Here is a 20,023-nt window from a genome sequence, read left to right as displayed (position 1 = left end):
GAGAAACTTATCATGTGATGGCGAATTTTGAGGCGCGGACGCTAATTTGTTGACGCAAGTGACGAGATGAGCAGGCCGCGCCAGCGGAATGTAGGCACGATGCTTGCTGGTATAGTTACATCGTGCACTGCCCATCGGTCAGCTGATAATTTAACCGTTTACCTACCGAAGAATGAGCTAGGTTCGTCCACCTTGATACAAGCATTTGGGGGCGCTGCAGTTTACCTACCCTTAATCATTTTGCTCTGTCCACTTTCGCTTCAACAGATGGAGCTGGAAAAAGAAAGTTTAAACGTGCTCGTAGCATGTGTTGTGGTCGAGAAACGACTTCGTCTTGGGAACCGCAATCGGAAAGTGGCGTCCTCCTTTGTGCGGGAATGGCACGCGCGTGCCGGCAACAACTACGTTCAGAAAAAAAAATGCGCTTGTTAGCCGAATTTTTTGACAGGCGAGGGCACCTACCGTGGTGTAGTGCAGTGGCACTAATCGCCTGCATATTTTAAAAATATATATATTTTGCGTATATCTCGCGAAGCGAGCGCCTATGAATGATTGTCATTGCTGTTTCAACGCACGTAGAATAGAACAGGCAAATCCAAAGAAGCAGTATTTTTGACATTCTTCCCCCCCCCCCCCAAAAAAAAAAGAACTCAATAGGGAAAGCGGTAAAGGGACACTAAAGAGCAAAACGATTTTTCTCGCATTAGTAAAGTAGTCTTCCACGATACCAAAAAACACCACGCTTGCTGCGAGAAGACGCTTAATAAGTGAGAAAACACGCAAAAGGAAAATACAGGTGGCGACGCCACCTTGGAATTCCCGCACCACTTGCCGTGACGTCACATAGTTTTGACGGTGCCTACTTGGGCCTACGTAGTTCCTAATCGGTTAAATCGAAGTATATTGTCCTCTGAGGGGGCCAGAGACTTGACATAACGATTTTGTGGAAATTTCGTCGAGCCAGTGGGGCCAAAATAAGTTAAATGCTCTTTGAAGTCTTTTACGTCACGAATTACAAAGTTTGGCGCGAGATTTTAAAATAAAACTTTGAACTTGGTTTTCTCCTCTAATAATAAACCTATGGTGGTGAAATAAACTACACAAGAGTTCTCCGAGCACACTTTATCAATCTAAACCAATTCATTGTTTCTCTTTAGTGTCCCTTTAAGGAAACAAACGCAAAAGCTTCACTTACGCCGGATCCTCCCATGCGTGGTGATGATGATATACTAATCACACGTGTTCTTTTTATATTTTTAGAATAAATCACTCAATAAATTACTCTTCTGTTCCACTAATCGCTTCTTCCGGGAAGAAAAGAATGGCTCTATCATTAACATGCCCATTTATTTGTAATTGGACGGAAAGGGACACACATATGAAGAGATGTTATTTGTGACGACGGCATTTGCCACTTCAAGGCCTCAAGAAATACAAACAGCTAAGCACCATAACTACTGCACCACCGCGGCGGCTCACGTCACCGCCTTGAAACAATAGATCCGATGGAATTCCTTTTCTGATTACTGCTCTTTCCTCAATCCTGAACCTTCCCGTGAACTGCACCTTTATTCACAATGAAACTTAGTCCACCGAGTCCTTTTGCTGACTATTTCATTGAACTGTACGAACACGTATTGCGAGCTAAAGAGATTATCCCTGAGGTCGTTCTGGAGTAGAAATGCTCAAAGTAAACGCTCACAAACCGCAGAAAAACGCACACGCGTGAGTTACTGATAGTGTCCTAACAAGTTAATTTTTTTTTTCTGTCGAAAAGTGCGCAGTCTTTACAGAGCAGTGGACGTTTCCTACCGCAGATTTGTGACTCCGAGGCTATCACTCACGGCGAAGTTCTTGAGCGCTTGGAGCGCTGCGCTGCCGTCTACCAGTCGCACGGAATCGGCAAGGGGGATAGGGTGTACGCGCACGTTTCGAACAGCATCGACAATTTCATCTCTATCTGCGCAATACCCCTTACTGGTGCCACTCTCGTGACGTCTGATGTGCTCTTCAGAGAAGGTAACTTAAGGCTTGTGTGGCTGCGCCGCGCAGCTAAGAAATTCGCTTTGGGTAGTTAAATACAGCTGTGTTCATTACGGGTCTCGATGCGCTGCCCCTTGAGCAAAATATGGCTCACGAATGAAGTGGCACAAAAACCCACGCGACCTACGTCGCTAATGGCTCCACGCTGTGACACGACCTTATGCCATCTTCATGCCTTGATGCCGTCATGGCTCGATGTACTGATGTAGTGAGGTAGGATTCAGTCACGTGTAACTGAGCTTTTCATAGACGGTTTGACCCGTTTCTTTCACGAGGATTGCTGTGAGACTACGGCAGCCGAGCGGTTGCGGATCTGTGAATACGCACAACTGGCAGCACTTACTACAGTGCCGGTTATACAGATGCAGTAAAACCCAGTGCGGTTGTACCGCATACGGTTCCGCTCAAACATTCTTAGAGAGAAGCCGTATATAAGCAGAGGCGAAACGGATGTCTGTATGTAGGTTGTCCCTAGCGCATGTATGGGCGATAGAGCTGGGACAAGACCCACTAGCCACCACTGCTCCGGTAAATATGAAGAACTTGTCCGCGGCTAAACACGTATGTGCCACAGAAATGGGACAAACCCCTCTACTTTCCGCTGGTCCGCTAAATTGTCTCAAAACGGAGAATGCGGCAAAAAGACGCATGCGGCTCAAATAGACGTTTTGTACCTCTCGGTACGTTTCATTAAAAGTCCATGCTTTTTTTTATCTTTCAACGAAATTCACTGTCACTTCTGTGCCGTGGGCCGCACGGCGTCGATGGCCATCTACCTGCCCCTTTCAGCTTCGCAGGTCAACCATCTCTACAGGGTGTAAAGGTTGCGACTTTTTCAAGTGTCTTTTAAACTGCATCCATCTTACGCGCACCTTCACGTATGCTTGACGTGTACGTACTTGCGATAGAGTTCTGAGCACTAATGCGTAAACTTCGTCCCTGCACTTAGGGGAGCTTTTGGCGAACCTTCGAAACTCGGATGCGACTCACATATTGACCGATACCACTTTCGCTCCATTGTTCAACGACATCAAGCATAAGTACACATTCAAGGTAAGGCGTTGGCTGTTCGTCTAGCCGCAACTCCTTTAGTTGCATGCTGAATGTTTCGAGACTCGAGTTGCATGCTTCGAGACTCTCATAGACAGCTGAACAAGATATCATTCTTATATTAGCGGAATATTTGTGGAATACTCACAGGGCAGTGAAATACCGTGAAGCAATACAAGATGGTGTACTGTTTTCAGCACTCAAACAACCTACCCTTCCGACCAAATTTCCAAAGCGAGAAAATTTCAGCAAGATATTCTAACTCAATATACCCTAACTTAACATAAAAAGTAAGGCGCAGCTACGTTATGATAATGTTAAAGTTTTAGGAGAGACAGCTGTGAACTAGTTCTAATACTTCACTATTTATTTCAATGATGTACGTTCTTGCTTACGACGGGCCTGATAGATGTTGCCGTTTGCAGCAGGCATAGCGGTGCCATTGCAAAGGTTTAATTCAGAAGATATACCATCAGGTTCAACTTAGGCAAACAAATATACGATACTATGGCTGTGTTCCAATTCTGGGCAGCGTCGTAGAAAGTCTACGCTGACAGCTTAGAAGACAGCATTGAGCTCATGTTGTCCGAGAAATGGAACGCGTCTAGAAGACGTTTACGCGACGTGATGCCACCTCGCGTCGAGAAGAGAAAGCTAAGAAAAACAAACGTAAATGTCCTTTTTTTAGCCTCTTACGTGTTCAAACCTATGAAAAATTTAACGTAGCTCACATTGAGCGCCTGGAAATGCGTCTGCTGGTGTGCAGACGACCATACCGGCGACATCAGAGCTATCCGAGCAGTTCGCTGAGCCGCCATCTTGTTTGGACAGCAAAGTAGCCTGCATCGTTTTTGTCTTTCTCGAAGCTGTCTATTTTGCCGGCTACGTGAGAATTGGAATGGGACTTAAGATGGCCGCTGTCCACTTATTTGTCTATTTAGCTGTATACGGGGAGTATTCGAACACACCCTATGTTGCGTTAGCGCTCCAACAAGATGGTAATAACTAGAATCAATGTTGAAATATTCACTTCACGAGGACTTCTGCGCCAAACATCCAATAAGAATATATATATAAAGTGCCAATCACTTTACAAGCACTTGGCTCCGCTATCAAAATGTTTGTTACGGCGTTGCGTTAGCGACTTCTCTTGCGAAAAGCACAGATTATAATGTTAGTCAGCTTAAAGAGATGTCACTCAGTAGTCTCAACAAGCACTTATGCTTTCGGCAATGTGATCAACACTGTCTGCAGACTTAATTTGAGTACATGAACTGACACTGAGAATATATTATTCAACAATAAGTGTCCCATGTTATTTTCATTTCACAGCATGAACTGTATCAAAGCAATGAGCCTGCCGCTGCCGAGTTTTGTTTGTTGCTTTAGGCAAAGCTCGTAATCTAGTTACTTAGTGGTTACCCGGACGTCGATGTATAAGCTGCTACGATCATATATTATATTTCCTGAGGAATTTCCAAATTACAATATACCGGGTTATTTGTTTAACAATACGCTCGTAAAATTACCTTTCCCGTACACAGGACGGGGTCGTTATTAATACGCTGTAGTACAATAAAAATACTAATACATGGTTTCCAATGACAGTAATGCTATTGTGAGCCTTTCTCTCCTGCACTGGTGCCTAGCTCACCAGTGAGAATATGATTTTATTGCAAGGATGCAGTACATTACTACCTCGGCTATAACAGCAGGCATGCATCCCACCACATGCTTAAACCGTATCTTCCGTACTAACTGCGTTTACGTTAAAACTTTCTTTTTCAAAGTAGTCTGCGAAATTATTTGATAATAAACGTGTATACTTCACTCGTATTGTATTGTTTAACGTAATTAAAGATCCCCTGTGGTTATCACAGTGGTATTTAAAGGTCCTGCGATAGCACACTCAGATAAAATCGTTCCTACAGTGTTCTTCATTGTACTGAGCTCAGTTTTCAGATATTATGAAACAGTAACAGCGCGAAATTCTACACGGGGACACACAAGAGAAGCAACACAGACAAGCGCTGTGTTGGATTCACCTGCATCTCGGATTGCAGCACTTGTCTGTGTTTCTTCTCTTGTGTGTCCCCGTGTAGAATTTCGCGCTGTTACTATTTCATAATGCAAAACCAACTAGCCCAAAGTTTCACTTTACTCCTCATATATACCTCAGAGGCATCATAATTGACGAATTTTAACGCGTTAATTGAGTAATCCCATGTGTTAGAGCTACACTGTTCCGCCTAGGGTATGTTCTCAACAAAATCGTTTCCGGGATTCACCTGCATCTCGGATTTGGAACACCTTGACAAATGCCTCAAATACGTTGAACCGGAAGCGCACGAAGATGACGTGATAATCATGAGTCACACATCTGGAACCACCGGCATATCGAAGATTATGGAAGTGCAACAGCAGCGATTTCTCGAGCAAATGTGCTGCAGAGAGTAAGTATTGCAGTCTTATTTTACTCGCATTGAGCGTGTGAGATCGATCCCGCACATAGTTGCTGTGACAAGCACGTAATCCGTGTGGCATTGATCGATATGCCACTACGCGGGCGACTCTGAGTCATCATTGCCACCACGCTACGCTACCAAGAAAAGTGGGTACTATTCGTAGGCGTGCTCTAATGTCTAATTCATACAATTTAAAATGCTCGCATTCTGACAGCCAGAATATTTCCAAACTTGGTCACTTGTCTGCTCTAGTTTGTCGTCTTCGCTACTTTGTCACACAGACCCGTAGGTGTGAGCCCGAGGGAGGGGGGGGGGGCAGGGAAGCTGTCCGCCCCCCTCCCTATTCGTTGAAGAGGGGGGGGACGCAAAATCAACCCCCCACACATTGACATAATGGGGAGAGGGGCGCTGCGACGAACCTTTGCCCTCTCCCCCCCCCCCCCCCTGAACGAACCTGCGACGAACCTTCGCCCCCCACCCCTTGCGCACGCCTATGCACAGACCTGTGGGCATTGTGCGTCGCAGTGTTTCCCAAGCCCCCGTGCGATGCGCCTCGCCACGGTGTAAAACATTAGAGAGTTTTATGTTGGGTTAATTGGTGTATTCATGTGGGAGGTAGTGGCCAAGTACTACACCAGGGTGGCCAATCCTGCTCTGGTGAGGGAGTGCATTGCTGGCTGTGGTCGCCAGTGAGGCTGCACCCCAGGCCTTTTACACATTCCATCATCACGCGGATTTTTTTTTATCCGGTTGGGAATGTCCGGCACCGGGATTCGAACCACGGACCTCTTGCATGCGAAGCTGATGTTCTACCCACTACGCCATCGCTGCATATAACGGGGGTTAAGGATATCATAGTTGAAATTAAGAAAAGAAATGGATATGGGCCGGCCACGTAGCACGTCGGCAGGATAACCGGTGGTCATTAGGGTAACTGACTGGATTCCAAGAGATGGCAAACGCGTGAGGGGAGACAAAAATTAGGTGGGTAGATGAGATTAAGAAGTTTGCAGGTATAACGTGGCAGCAGAAAGCACAGGACCGAGTTGATTGGCGGAACATGGGAGGGGCCTTTGCTTGGGTACGCAAGCGCTTCGGTCCCCAACAGCTTGGGTACGCGCGGGGTTGCGTACCTAAGCAGGCACGCCTTATAGTGGTGCGTACCCAACCGTCAGCCGCACGATCACATGCGCTCGCAGCGCGATAGCATCTAGTCACGTATGGATTGGTTTGTGTTTTTTTTTACAATTTAAGATGTTAAACTAAGCATAGATAATGGCGTGAAATGAAATGCGTCCAATAAAATATTATTAATTGATATTACGAAAGCGATTAATAATTAATTAATTATCAACGCGGAAAAAATATATCTGTACGTGTCGAAGTTGCGATTGCAGCCGGTGCCGTAGCCCGACAAGGATGTAAAGTCGGAGAACTTGAGGCGGTGTGATCGCCGTCGTCTTTTACCATGTACCATTCTTTTTCGTCAAATGTGCGGGTTCATTAGCGTCTTTAGTCTGTCCGGTATTCCGGTATCGCCAAGGCGTAGCGTGTGCCATAGCTACCGCCCCATCACGTGGCGCCAGCTATGGACGAAAAAACAACTAATAAACACGTGATCTATGTCCTCCGAGATTTCGGGAGCGCCCATCGCCACTCTCCAAACCAACAGCATTGATTATTTGAGTATGACTATCGACAACGGTGGCAAATCGACGCGAATGCTTTGCTGTGGAAGCTTAAGGACAATAAAGCAAACAAAGGTATCAGTTCGGAGCTGACGAACTACAGAGCGCACGACGGCCACTTATTATATCCGAGGAGGGCGTGACCTGCTAGGGACAGATTATCTCCGCTAGGAGTTTGTGGCAGCGATGTTTATGACCGCGCGTACGCACGGCCTCGGTGACCCGGGGACGCACGTGCTTGGGTCTTCGCGCATGCGCCCCAAAGTCTTGGGTACGCAAGCCGTTTGGTTACCCAGCAATCAAATTCTCTGTTATAGAGTTTTAGCACTGGGTCGCCAAACCATTGGGTCCCTAAGCTCTTGCATCCTTTTGTACAACGGCTGGCGAACAGAAGAGGACGGAGAGAGCGCAAAAGGACGGCATAGCCCGGAGGCGCAACGGCTTGGGCTCCTCATTCCTTGGTAGAGCGACTGCCTAAGAAAGACGTTGCCCCGGGTTCGATCTCCGGACCAGGACGAATTCTTCTTCAGCTAAGAAGCTTTTCTTTAGAGAAATCAGTATGCATTTCCTTGTGGCTTCGTGCTACAAACAACTCATTCACATTAAAAACCTCTAATAAAGCCCAACCCCGCCACGATGGTCTAGTGGTTATGGCGCTCGACTACTGAGCCGAAGGTCGCGGGATTGAATCCCGGCCGCGGCGGCTGCATTTTCGATGGAGGCGAAAATATTCAAGGCCCGTGTACTTACATTAAAGTGCACGTTAATGAACCACAGCTGGTCGAAATTTCCGGAGCCATCCACTACGGCGTCCCTCATAATGATATCGTGGTTTTGGGACGTTAAACCCCAGATATTCTTATATATAGCCCATTAGGTGGCAGCTCCACGGTGTCGAAGCATTACTAAAGTTGGTGAGTGAAGAAAAGAAGCTTCATGAAATCATTCATCCTATCAGCTGACAGAAGCGGTGTGTCAGCAGGTTTTTAACCAGACCCGTGTCCTGCCGAAAAGCAGTCCACACTCATTTTACCCATTCACAATTGCCGCGTGCCCTTCGGGGCAAACAGCCTTCTCTTGTCCAGTACGTAAAGCCACATGTCTGCAAGGTGCGGACAATCACTTTTACGCCCCTGCGAAACTGCAGGCATGGGTCATTCCGCCACCCCTACGTCATTAAAATGTGGTGGCGCTGACGTCGGGTTTTTAATTTCACGTGTTAGGCATCTGCGCCGTGCCTACCGCAGTTGCCACTGTGTTTTCGCAGGTGCGTGCGCAGTTCGCCATCGTGCAAAGGAGAAAAAACTGTGTACCATGGACATTCGTCGATGTTAACTTCGCTGCAAGGCGCCATAAACTCAAAAAAAGTTTTTGTTGCTTTCCTCTTTACGAAGACTGTCGCAAGAAATCGGTCTCAGCTGTAAAGTGCGAGAACTCGTCTCCGACGCCAACTCATCGGTTATGGGGCCAAAATTGCGCGGTTCGCACGGCCTGTTATATTAAACGAAACTGATTAGCTTTGCGAAACGTCTTTCTCAGATACACTTCAATTTCTGTCGCAGCCACTCCTTCTAAACACCCTGCAAGTGCGCCTACGTGCGGTGCTTGGAGGCACCTTTCGCAGCTGTTGTGCCAGTCGTTGTCGCACGACCACAGAGGGCGGTGGCGAGCGCTGAGCAATGAAACCCCTTTACTGAGCGAAGCACGCGCGAAGCCTACGCGCTGCGGCGTCGTTACAAGTGCCTAAATATATCGACGTCGCCTACCGTTGTTTACTAGCATAGAGCAGGTCTATAGCAAATGAATTGTTCAATCTCGCCAATATGAGCGCAGAAGGCACACAGCCGGGAAGTGTATCGTGCAGCCTTGAGAAAAAAGACGGGGAGTTAGACGAGAGAGACGTATTTATATTTAGGGTGTCTTGGCTAAGTCTTCGTGTCCGTTGTTTCTCGCTACTGTCATTCTATCATTCAGTAAAGAAATAATCTAGCATTATATTGAAATAAATTGTAAGCTGTCTAATTACGAGGTATTATATACAGAGCGGGAATTATGCAGCACAAATTAGCCAGCCGATCGATGCCTTCGCAGTACAACGCGTGCCTCTATGCAGGAAACTACCACGCAGAAAAATTATTCGGCACAATAACAGTTGTGCTGCTGCCGACTTCAACAAACGTGTTGAGGTTTCTATCTACATAAAGTTCACGTCTGGAGTGCGAGTAAGCAACAAATACCGCTTAACCTATACGCGAAATTTGATGTCATTGCGTAGCTCTATAAAACAATTTGTGGGGCTATTTCCTCCTATATCTAAACGTAGGAGTGACGATAATATGGCCAATTTAGAAAATTAAGGTGGTTGTCGCCCATACTTTAACTAGATACGCTGTGTGTACACGAGCGGCTCAAAGTAATACGCGACTGATATGGCGTAAGAATGAAATAAGTGCACTACGCTCATATTGTATGTGAGATTGTGACATTTCCAAAAAAAAAGCTCGCAGTCGGCAGACCATGCTGCCCCTTGATGTGCTCCTTCAGGTGAAAAAACGTTGCTCAAAAATATTTCCACATTACTTTTGATCTCGCGACACCTATTTATGGTCACTGCAGTGGCTCCTTCGCGCGTTATTATTCGGATCTCACAGTATCCTTCAACACTGTACACTTGGGAGAGAAACCTAATTCACTTGCCTTAAATGCTATTTCAATAGCATGATGGAATAGTGAATGTTCAGTGTGAAATGCTTGCGGGTAGTTTGGGCAATTTGTCACTCAGGCTAAAGGCATCCATTCCACTCAGAACACACAGGCATTAACTGCAGACATGACTGAACAGCGCAATAAAAACCACAGACAAGGTAGAGACGACAGACAGGGCTACTTTGTCTGCGGTTTTTACTGCGCTATTCAGTCATGTCTGCAGTTAATACGCACCAACTAGCCCAACTCACGTCTCTAATTACACATAGGCACACTCCAGAGAAGAACGGATCGAGACGTGATACCACCGCGTGATTTATTTGTTATTTATTTGTTAATTGTACTGGAGCAACATATTTATTTTCAAACACATCAAGTATATTCTGCGGCTTCCATAATTTTACGATCGGTTCGAAAAGTGTGTGTTACCTACGTTTTTTATCCGTAGAGCTAGCATGGGTCACACAAGTACCAATATATTGAAAGGTACCTCCCGCATATCATTGCTGCAAGACTCCTAAACCTCACATCTTTGGCCAGAGCAATCAGCGTCGTGATAAAAGTATACATAGATTTAATTTTCACTAGTTACACTCAACCATCTCTCATAGACAGAATGAAAGTCATTCAATATTTTGCACCTAATATACAACGGAACATAAGAATTGCAGTTTATCGCAGGCTGATATACTACACCTCAAGATATTTATAACGTTCGCGCCGCTTAGCACGTCCGTTCCTGGTGTCCTTGTGACTAATATCCTATACTGATTTTCATCTGTTTATCCAAATAAACTGTTCTAGCCCCCTTAGGATCTGGAATCATACTAATTTCTGCCCACCGGCCTCGAACGAACACTACAGAAAAAAAATTTTGACACGTTTTAATGAGAACTAACAGACAATAATACCAAAAAACTACAGGGGATGCCATTTGTAGTAATTATGATTAAATGTGAAAAAAGAAATAAAGTGGACGAAAAGATAACTTGCCGCCGGCAGGGACCGAACCTGCAACCTTGGAATAACTCGTCCGATGCTCTGCCAATTGAGCTACGGCGGCGGTCATCCTCCCGTCTGCATCATTAGCTATATCTTTGCATTTAGACCTTCGAGTGCTATTCAGCGCTTATATTAGCCATGGCGGCGAGTGTGGAACACTCTTTTTCAGCCTGCTGGCGTCACGTAGCGTGTGATATTTTTACGAGCTTGTAGCTGACCAATCATTCCTTGCACCCTACCTGAAGGCATGAAGTCTGCCAGAACAAGACCCTCGCTATGAATGAACGAAAGAAGGGAAATATTAAGGGCTCGTTTTTCTTTGTTAGGCACAATATAAATGAGAACTGACAGACAATAATAACAAGGAATGTATAGAGAATGTCATATGTAGTAATTATGATATGAATGTGAAGAAAGTAAAGGGCACTGAGGGTTGTCCTGTGTGTGTTCCATTCAGAATGACATCCCCTATACTTAACTTGGTGTGATTGTCTGTAAGATCTCATTAATATTGTGTCTTAGAAAAACGAGCCTTTAATATTTCCCTTATTTCGTCTACTTGTTTTAGTAACATACCCCTTGAAGCACTACTCTTGCGGCAGGAAAATGCTTGGTAAGTGAGAAAACGCGCAGAAAGAAATACAGGTTGAAGCTCCCGCCCCAACTCGCCATGGCGTCATAAATATTAACTGAGTTTGTGTGTGAAAATCAATTGCATTAAGCTCTAAGGATGCCTCCAGATCAAAACTGCAATTTCAGAAAAAACTTATTATAAGGCGAAAGCCTTAGAAGCCTCATCAAGGGTAAAAATTGACCGTCGGCATACAGTGGCGTCGGGGAAACACGAGTGGTGCAAAGAAATCGTCATGACGTGATGACGTCACCATTTGATGTCACCATGACGCCACAGACCACAAAAATTCGTGACGTCATTGTGTCGTCACGGGACGTAACGTTACATAATGACGTAATCACATGACAGCGTAGCTTGGTCAAAGGTGGCCCGATCACGGAGGTAGTGCAAAAACCAAGTGATATGGCTCCGATCTTGGAGGCAGTGCCAAACCACGTTAGGTGCAGAAAGCTTGCGAAGAGTGGCGCAGCAGGATCACTATATCGACTGAGAGGAAAAAGAAGATGGCTTTGGCCTTCAAGTAGTCTTAGGTGAATGCATGAGGGACCCTGTGAGTTTTTGCGCCAACACAATCAAAAAATGCAAAAAACGACTTCGGGATTCGTGAGGTCACTCTGACATTCACGTGCTCGAGTTTCGTCGGGAAATTCAAAACCAAGATTCTACCTCTACCTCTACTTTCTGTTCTTATGGGAACCTGCGACAGAAAATTGAACTACAGTAAGGTTGCTTTTTTTTAATTAAATAAATACTCTTAGCTGATTCAATGGTTCTTCCTTTCCTTTGGTGTTCCTTTTTGACACGCAGGGAAAGCCATCGCTACATTCTGGAATCTCAATTTTATTGTGCGTATGTTTTTCATAATGTTATGGTACTTCGTTTTTCTGCTATCTCCTAATCCGCAGTGTCTTGTGTTTGCTACGTAAGAACATGGAAAAATTCTTTTGCAGGACGTTAGAGATAGTAACGCAAGATGACGTGGCCATCGGAGGAGGCAACGTGTCGTTTTTCTTCTTCTTCTCATTCGTTTTCAACGTCTTATCTGCCGGAGCCACAATTGTGCTTCTCAAGTCTGCGAACATGCCGTACCTTTTCGAGGCTTGTAATCGCCACAAGGTGAGGATGGAAATTGCATTTTTTAAATAAATGCTTTTCAGGAGAGGTTGGTTCCCAGGTGTGGCTCCGGCTACCTCTCTTACAAAAATGTTCTCATCGTGAAGCTGTGAATGATTACGAAGTAGTGCGATATTGACACATGAATGGACAGTCACAGACCTTACCCTAGTACTACGAAATGTACACATGAATGTAGTACATTCGCACGCCTAACCCCACTACAACATTATAGTTGTCTGCGCAACAGCAATGCTCACACGTCATATCTGTTCACACACACGAAAAGTCCTCGCCTTACAGAAGCGTTCATCAAGGGGATGACATAGCAGTCACTAGGCACCTTCCCACATCTTAACGCAATTGTCAGGTTCGCTGAAACAAGTGCTTATTGCTTGATGAGGTTGTAATGGGGCGCAGCTTCGCAAATAATACTGAGAAAGTTTCGTTCCCGCGTGCGATCGACGCTGAAAGCCGAAATATTCATTTCTGACGAGCTCTCGGGATCTGTTGCAGCACTGGCAAGAGCGGTTTTAGTTTTGTTTCTCGTAAGTTTTAAGTAAGTTGGTGACACGGTAGTCAAACTAAATGCGTTTTTTTCTTTCTTTCTTTTTGTCGAAAGCCTGCGCTTACGCATAGTTGCTCGACCGGGTGTATACAATCCTTGTTTCTGATACCGTGTGTCACTCTTAATAGTGTTTCACACGGCTTTCGCTAAGTGTAACGTGTACCTGAAAAAACGCGCCCCTTAGTATGACGCACTTACGAGGAACGACATTACCACCTAGGACTTGAAGTTCAGCAACGATTAAGAATGATCAGGAAGATTAGAAGTCTCGCATAGTTGTGAAACGGACACCTTTGCTCATATAACTGTATTACGAACCTTTATTATAGCTTCACACCATTCAACACTGGCGCTTGTTCGGCCTCTTCTCCACTGTCCTCTCCTGAATACTGCGCTTCCCCACTCTTTAAGTATGGACAAATGAGAGAGAGAGATAACAACACTGCCTACTGGGAAGCTTAGTGTTCTACTAGCCATTTACTTCTGTGAAACTAGAGCAGAAATCATGTTGAAATGCGCTTTGTATAACAGTTACTGGGCTAAAGAACGACGAAGAAACATCAAGTGGACGTATGCATAGGCCGGCAAACTCACTCACGAGTCGACGCACTCAGACTGAGATTGGGCCGTGAGTCTGAGTCTGAGTGAGACCGGGTGAGTAATATTTTGGTGAATTTGAGTCCGAGTGAGTCCGGTTGAAGAAAATTCTGCTGAGTCTGAGTCCAAGTGAATCATTTGAGGAAAATATTGGTGAGGCTGAGTCCGAGTGAGCCCTGAGCGCAAAATATATTTCTTGGGTGAGTCCGAGTGAGCTCCACCTTTTGTTGCCGACTTATGGTCCTATCTACTCATCTTCAGCATTACTATCAGCCTTATATCGACTTACGTTTATACTCAAGTATATTCACACATATCTGATAGCACTAGCATTCATGCGGCACCTCCATATTTGTTTATCAGAAGCGTGAGTTAACGGGGGGGGGGGGGGGGGGAGGGTGCCATGACCTCCCCCCGCAAACTCTCTCATGGGAGGTTCTAGATAAAAATATCTCGTGTATGCTACGTATTTCATAAAAATATCCTTACTGGATCGATGTATGATAATGATGATATATTATGCATGATGATAACTCGTGTTTGAAAGTACAAGATCAAAAGGCGTATCGTAGAGCACCGATTATGAGAGATATTGGCGTTAAAGTGGATAGACAATATGATCATAAAAAGGTAATTTTAGGCCAACGGACTCATGAGTCGACTCACTCAGGTTGACCCAGGCTCAAGTGAGGCCGTGAGTCTGAGTCTGAGTGAGTCCGGCTAAGTAATATGTTGGGGAGTTTGAGTCCGAGTGAGTCCGGTTGAGAAAAACTTTGGTAAGTTTGAGTCCGATTGAGTCCGGTTGAGGAAAATGTTGGTGAGTCTGAGTCCGCGAGTGAGCCCTCAGAGCAAAATATATTTCTTGAGTGAGTCTGATTGAGCTGCAGCTTTTTTTTTGCCGACCTCTGGTCAGTCGACTTATTCAGACTGAATAGACTCATCGAGATTCCGATAGAACCGTGAGTCTGAGTATGAGGGAGTCCGAATGAGCAATATCTTGGAGTTTGAGTCCGAGTGAGCCCAGTTGAGAAAAATTTTTAGGTCATAGTGAGTCCGAGTGAGCCCTAAGGGCAAAGTATATTTCGTGAGTGAGTCTCAGTTAGCTCCACATTTTCTGCCGACCTATGGCCGTATGTGCTCTTGTCGGTGAACGTGATCGCTGCTGTTCCGACACACATCACCTTCAGCTCGTCATTATGCTGCCATATTACCCGCGCGCTTTTTTTTTTCTATTTTCATGTAACCGACCCGTTACACGTGCAACCACTGCCTCGCAGCGCACCCCGCCGGAATGCCGAGCATTCCCGATTATTGCAGATTGTCCTGATAAGCTTGAGCGCACAACGCGAACAGTACAGCTTACTCAGGAACTAACGCGGCCACCGACGACAAGGCTGGAATCTTCGATGTGCAACGTATAAATACCGACATGCCTTACCGCTGATCAGATTGTTCGACATTCCGGAGCGGTGCGCGAAAGGCAGTAGTTGCGGATCGCTTACATGAAAATAGAAAAAGAAGCGCGCGTGGCAATAGCTTGTCTATATTGCAATACTCCCCACCATCGCCTTATATATAGGCATGCTAATTAACCGTAATAAACAGCTCGTAGTCTGCGGCACGTACGTCCACTTGTCGTTTCTTCATCTCCAGTATCTCTTATGCGAAGTGCATTTCAACAGAAACGTGCACCAACTCTAGCCCCGTTCCTTGCCTTACTGGAGCTAATGACTCACTACGTGCGGCAGAGTTTCACAGGGGCACAGTAATTCATGCAGTATTCTTCTTTGTCACTTCCCCAACGTCTTGTGCCCAGCCACAGCTAATGCGTTCATTCTCCACGAAATTAATCTCGTAATTTAGTTATGTTTCTGCTTGAAAAGGAGTTGCTCGAGCGACACACAATCGTACAATTTTCCTTCCCAGTGAAGCTGCTTCCTGCTTTAATTTCACCGGTAGCCGACGAGCGTCTAGCGAGTGTACATTTCTTGTTGAACGTCTTGCAATAACCCTAGATTGTGCGTGGTTTTTTATAGTGTACAAGCTGCTCGTGTTTCGTTAACTTTTGGTTTTTGTATCGCTTGAGTGTGCGCAGATAGTTTGGTCCTAGATAAGAATACATTGACTGTCGGTTTATCTTCACATGTGCATAACTTATCCTTTCACAGGAGTGTGCAAAATTTTGTCTTTAATCAGGTAATATTAAGGGTTGGTTCATTTCTGTGTCACTCGGGGGTGCTTGGGTGCATATATATTGAAGTATTTTTTGAAATAAATTCAGTTGCGAGTGAAGCGAGTGTCGTGTCCTTTCTGTTTCTTTTGTCCCCGTCGAAAGTGCGCTACCTAACCTTATAGGCATAATGGTCATACTTTAAGTCGATGACGTCTCTAGCGTTACTGTCAGTCTTGTCGACCTTGGTGAAGTACTGCCAGAAATAAGCATAAGGCGAGTATTGAAAAAAAACATGGCTGATCCTTCTGTCATAGGAATCGGTATAACACGAATGTGAAAGGTGTCTTCACAGACGTGGTTGAGCGTTTGTTGTGCATTCTTTCGCCCCAAGCGCGAAGGAATTAATGCTACAGCATCAAATTGCAATGTTACGCGAAGAACGACAAGCCGCTCGAAACTTGCTATGCGCTGCTCAAGCAGAAAGAACGCGCGGAACGAACATACACAGGATGAGCGCGAACTGTCACAGTTGTAACTTATTTCTGTGTGAGCAGCGCGCTCCCTTCGCAAAAGCGGCCGCTGCAGTGAGCGAGGTGACCTTCGTGCTCTCAACGGAAACTTGCAGGCAGAGCGCAAGACATACAAACCACCGAGATCACGAGATAAGCGCCCGCACTAGCGACCACGCCCTGTCGAGGCGCGCGCTAACCCGCGTGGGGGACTTTTAAAGCGCGCTCTTCGAGCGCTTCGCGCCATCTCGCTAGTGATGACAAAAACGCGCTGTACCGCCGATCTCTGAGTACCGCCACCGGCAAATGGTGTACATAAATAGCTCGCTGTTAGCATTGCAGAGAACATGCCGTCTGTGGCAGAGTCGTTTCGCGCTTCGCGCTGGTGATCGAGAGGTAAGTTCGACTCCCGGTGGCGGAACTTCTTCTTATAGCTTTTTTTGCCATATGTTAGTCTTTATATTTTACAACGTCATATCCGTGACGGAAATGCGTCAGTGGAGCCGTGGTGGACCCCGGCATAAAACACTTTCGTGTTAAAAAATACTGCGTTGTGTTCCTTAGAAGCTGCTACACGCGGCCAGTTATTGACAATTTGCTCTTGTTGTTACGTCGTAGCACAATGTGCTGCACCTGTCAACTGCGCATTAAGTAAAGAATAGCGTTCTTTTTTTCTACGTGGCCTTTGTGGTCCGCTTCGACAGTGCAAAGAAACACAAAGTTGAACCAAGGAATACTCCGGGCACACAAACGCCGAAGTGCGAGTGCCACTACAAGGACTTTTCTGAAGGACAATACTATGAAAGAGAACATTTAATTCTTTTCGTTCACTGATGTGTTTACAGCAAATATTTTTTTTTATTTATGTATGAGAAAGCATGGGAAGGTAGGCTTCGTTAGATCCGGCTATTCCAACAACATGATGGTAGTATTGAAGCAATACACAAAAGCAAGAAAAGATACAACGAATCAAAAAATAAGAAAAGAGAAAAATAATCAGAAGCACTATGCACATGTACGATATGTGGCGTGTAAAGAACGAGTAGAGTCTCAGGGTATAGTCCAGTACATGCAGCGTGGTCCCACAAACTACCGCGGATAGAGGCCGTACAGATATTTTTTCTATACATATATCATACTATGACATATGTTCCTTAATAACACAATACTATGAAAGAGAACAAGCAACTTGTTGTAACAAGCTGTTTTTTTTGTTTTTTTTTCTTCTTCATCATCAGGTGAACCTGATAAATGGGACCCCTCAAAAGTTGCTCAAAATCGCTGAAGCAGCAAAGGCCACCGGCACGACGCTCCCGACGGTGAAGAAACTACGCACCCAAGGAATTTTTCTCCCCGGTCGCATAGCCGCGGAGGTCGTGTCCGTCTTCGAGCCCGACGAGCTGCGGGACTGCTACGGCATGACCGAAGTGAGCGGCTTCTTGGCTGTGCCTCCGAAGGGGGAACTACCGCAAGGAAACGTCGGATTCCCCGTCTGCGGTACAAAGATGAAAGTCAGTTTCCAATTTACCAGTGGAGTCTACGTATAGAAGCCTAAGACATCGGGTTGCGCTATTCAATGCTCCAGGATTTATCACCGTCTTTGGTGATCTATTTTTAAGAGACGAGCTGTTTAAGCTAGACGTTAGGCCGTCCCGTTTTAACATACACTATTATCATCATGATCGACCATACCTTCTAGCGCATTGCAGGCCGGCGCGCGTTCTCTTCGTCCTCTTCTTCATCTTCTTAATAAGAGATTTCTAATTAAAACCTCGCTAAGTACGATCTAGCTAATTAAGATCATACGAAGTAAGCGCTTGCTAATGAGATCTTGTTAATTAAAAACTAAATAATGAAGAGCAGGCTAACCAGGCCTTTGTTAATGAAGGCTTTGCTAATTACGACACCACTATTTAAGAACATACTAATTAATTATTTATTTCACGTGCCCACGAAGACACTTCGCCAAGCAATATAGTTCTACGCTCCACATAGCCAAGTCATTTAATGTCTAGCTAAACCTAGCAACGACTTAGTCGAGCTTGTACAAGCCGACAGAAGCTAGGTCAGCCACAAGCTCTGCTGTTAGTCCAGCCTTGCACCACTAGTGCGAGCTGCCCACTTTTTTTGTGACACATCAAACCAGAAGAAAAAAACAGCAGCATCTGAGATTCATTACAGCAACACTACGATACGCCCAACGAATTAGGAAGGTCCACTGGGCCCACGGCAAGCATTTTTCTGCCCGCTTGACCAGTCAGCCATTACATCAGTTAAGACGATTCTGTTTAAGCTCACCCAGCTTACGAGCATGCAATACTTAGTGTAAAATACGGCGTACCACAAGTAATCTGTGTTGGCATTTTTTACGTATTATCCCAGTATGAAAAATTGTGTTCCGCTTAGGACTTTTACTGAAGGGACCAATGTGGAAGCACAGCATTATCGTATGACCTCTAATAAATTTTTACGACAACCCTAGCTCTACCTTTTCAACGATGTGAGAGTTGAAGTTCGTGGAGTGATAATAATGAGCACGCGAAAGGAAAAACTGTTGCGACAAAGCGCTTGAGACACTTGCACAATCAGTACCATATTGTCTACTAATAATCACTATAGTAAAACCAAAAACGGGGCTGCAGAAAGTTGCCTTTGCCTGCGAATTTGATTCTATGTGATCATTCCCTACATCTGTGCTTGTGCTCGAAAAGCCGGAATAAATTGCGTCCACTCTTTTTACGTAGGTGATTGATCCCCACAACAAAACTGTGTTGGGTCCGATGGAAACAGGCGAAGTACTATTCCACTCCCCTTACGTCATGCGTGGGTATTACAAGAACACCGAAGCTACCAGAGACTTCATCGACCGTGAAGGCTGGATACACACAGGTAAGCTTCGTGAATGACGAATTTTCAAATTGAAAATGACAAAGGCAGCTTCTTTAAGGGAGTCACACGGTCCCTTAGGCATTCTCCTAAGATGACTTGAAGGCGAAAGCCATCTTGTTTTTTTTTTTCTCGGCCGATTGTTTTGATCCCCCCGCCTGCCCGACAGCTTTCTGCACCTAATGTGGATTTGCACTGCTTCAGGAATCAGGGGCTTGCAAGCTCTAGCTCTGCGCTCCACGTGGTTTTGCAGTGCCTCCGGGATTGGCCCACCCACCTTTGACGAAGCCACAATTCATGTTATGACGTCATCATGCGCCGTCACTTTATCTGAAATCATGGTGACGACATGATGAACTCATAGTAACGTCACAAATTTTGGCGATATGTGATGTTATCGCATGCTTTTTCGCATCGCTTCGTGTTGAGGCCATCGCCTCCGGCAGTCACTTTTCGTGCTTGATAAGGCAGAATAAAAAAATAGCCAGTGGTGTGCAGTATCTTAAATCTTCAAATAAAAAACATATTGTTGTCGTGTTTGATTTAGCCTTCAATTAAATCGTGTCATATTTATAGATACGCGTATCAT

General features: G+C 45.3%; 1 protein-coding gene across 1 annotated transcript in view; it reads left to right on the top strand.

The window, feature by feature from the left end:
* The first annotated feature begins 5,349 nt into the window (after positions 1-5,349).
* LOC125759651 (uncharacterized) overlaps positions 5,350-20,023 on the top strand; it is a 31,164-nt gene continuing 16,490 nt past the window's right edge. Inside the window, exons 1-4 of the mRNA XM_049418674.1 lie at positions 5,350-5,546; positions 12,539-12,704; positions 17,787-18,059; positions 19,293-19,437. Of these exons, the coding sequence (XP_049274631.1) occupies positions 5,350-5,546; positions 12,539-12,704; positions 17,787-18,059; positions 19,293-19,437 (781 nt within the window). The remainder of the gene's footprint in view (positions 5,547-12,538; positions 12,705-17,786; positions 18,060-19,292; positions 19,438-20,023) is intronic.

This window comes from Rhipicephalus sanguineus, chromosome 8 (genome assembly GCF_013339695.2).
Source record: "Rhipicephalus sanguineus isolate Rsan-2018 chromosome 8, BIME_Rsan_1.4, whole genome shotgun sequence".
NCBI classification, from domain to species: Eukaryota; Metazoa; Arthropoda; class Arachnida; order Ixodida; family Ixodidae; genus Rhipicephalus; species Rhipicephalus sanguineus.
This window is presented reverse-complemented; position numbering and strand designations above follow the sequence as displayed.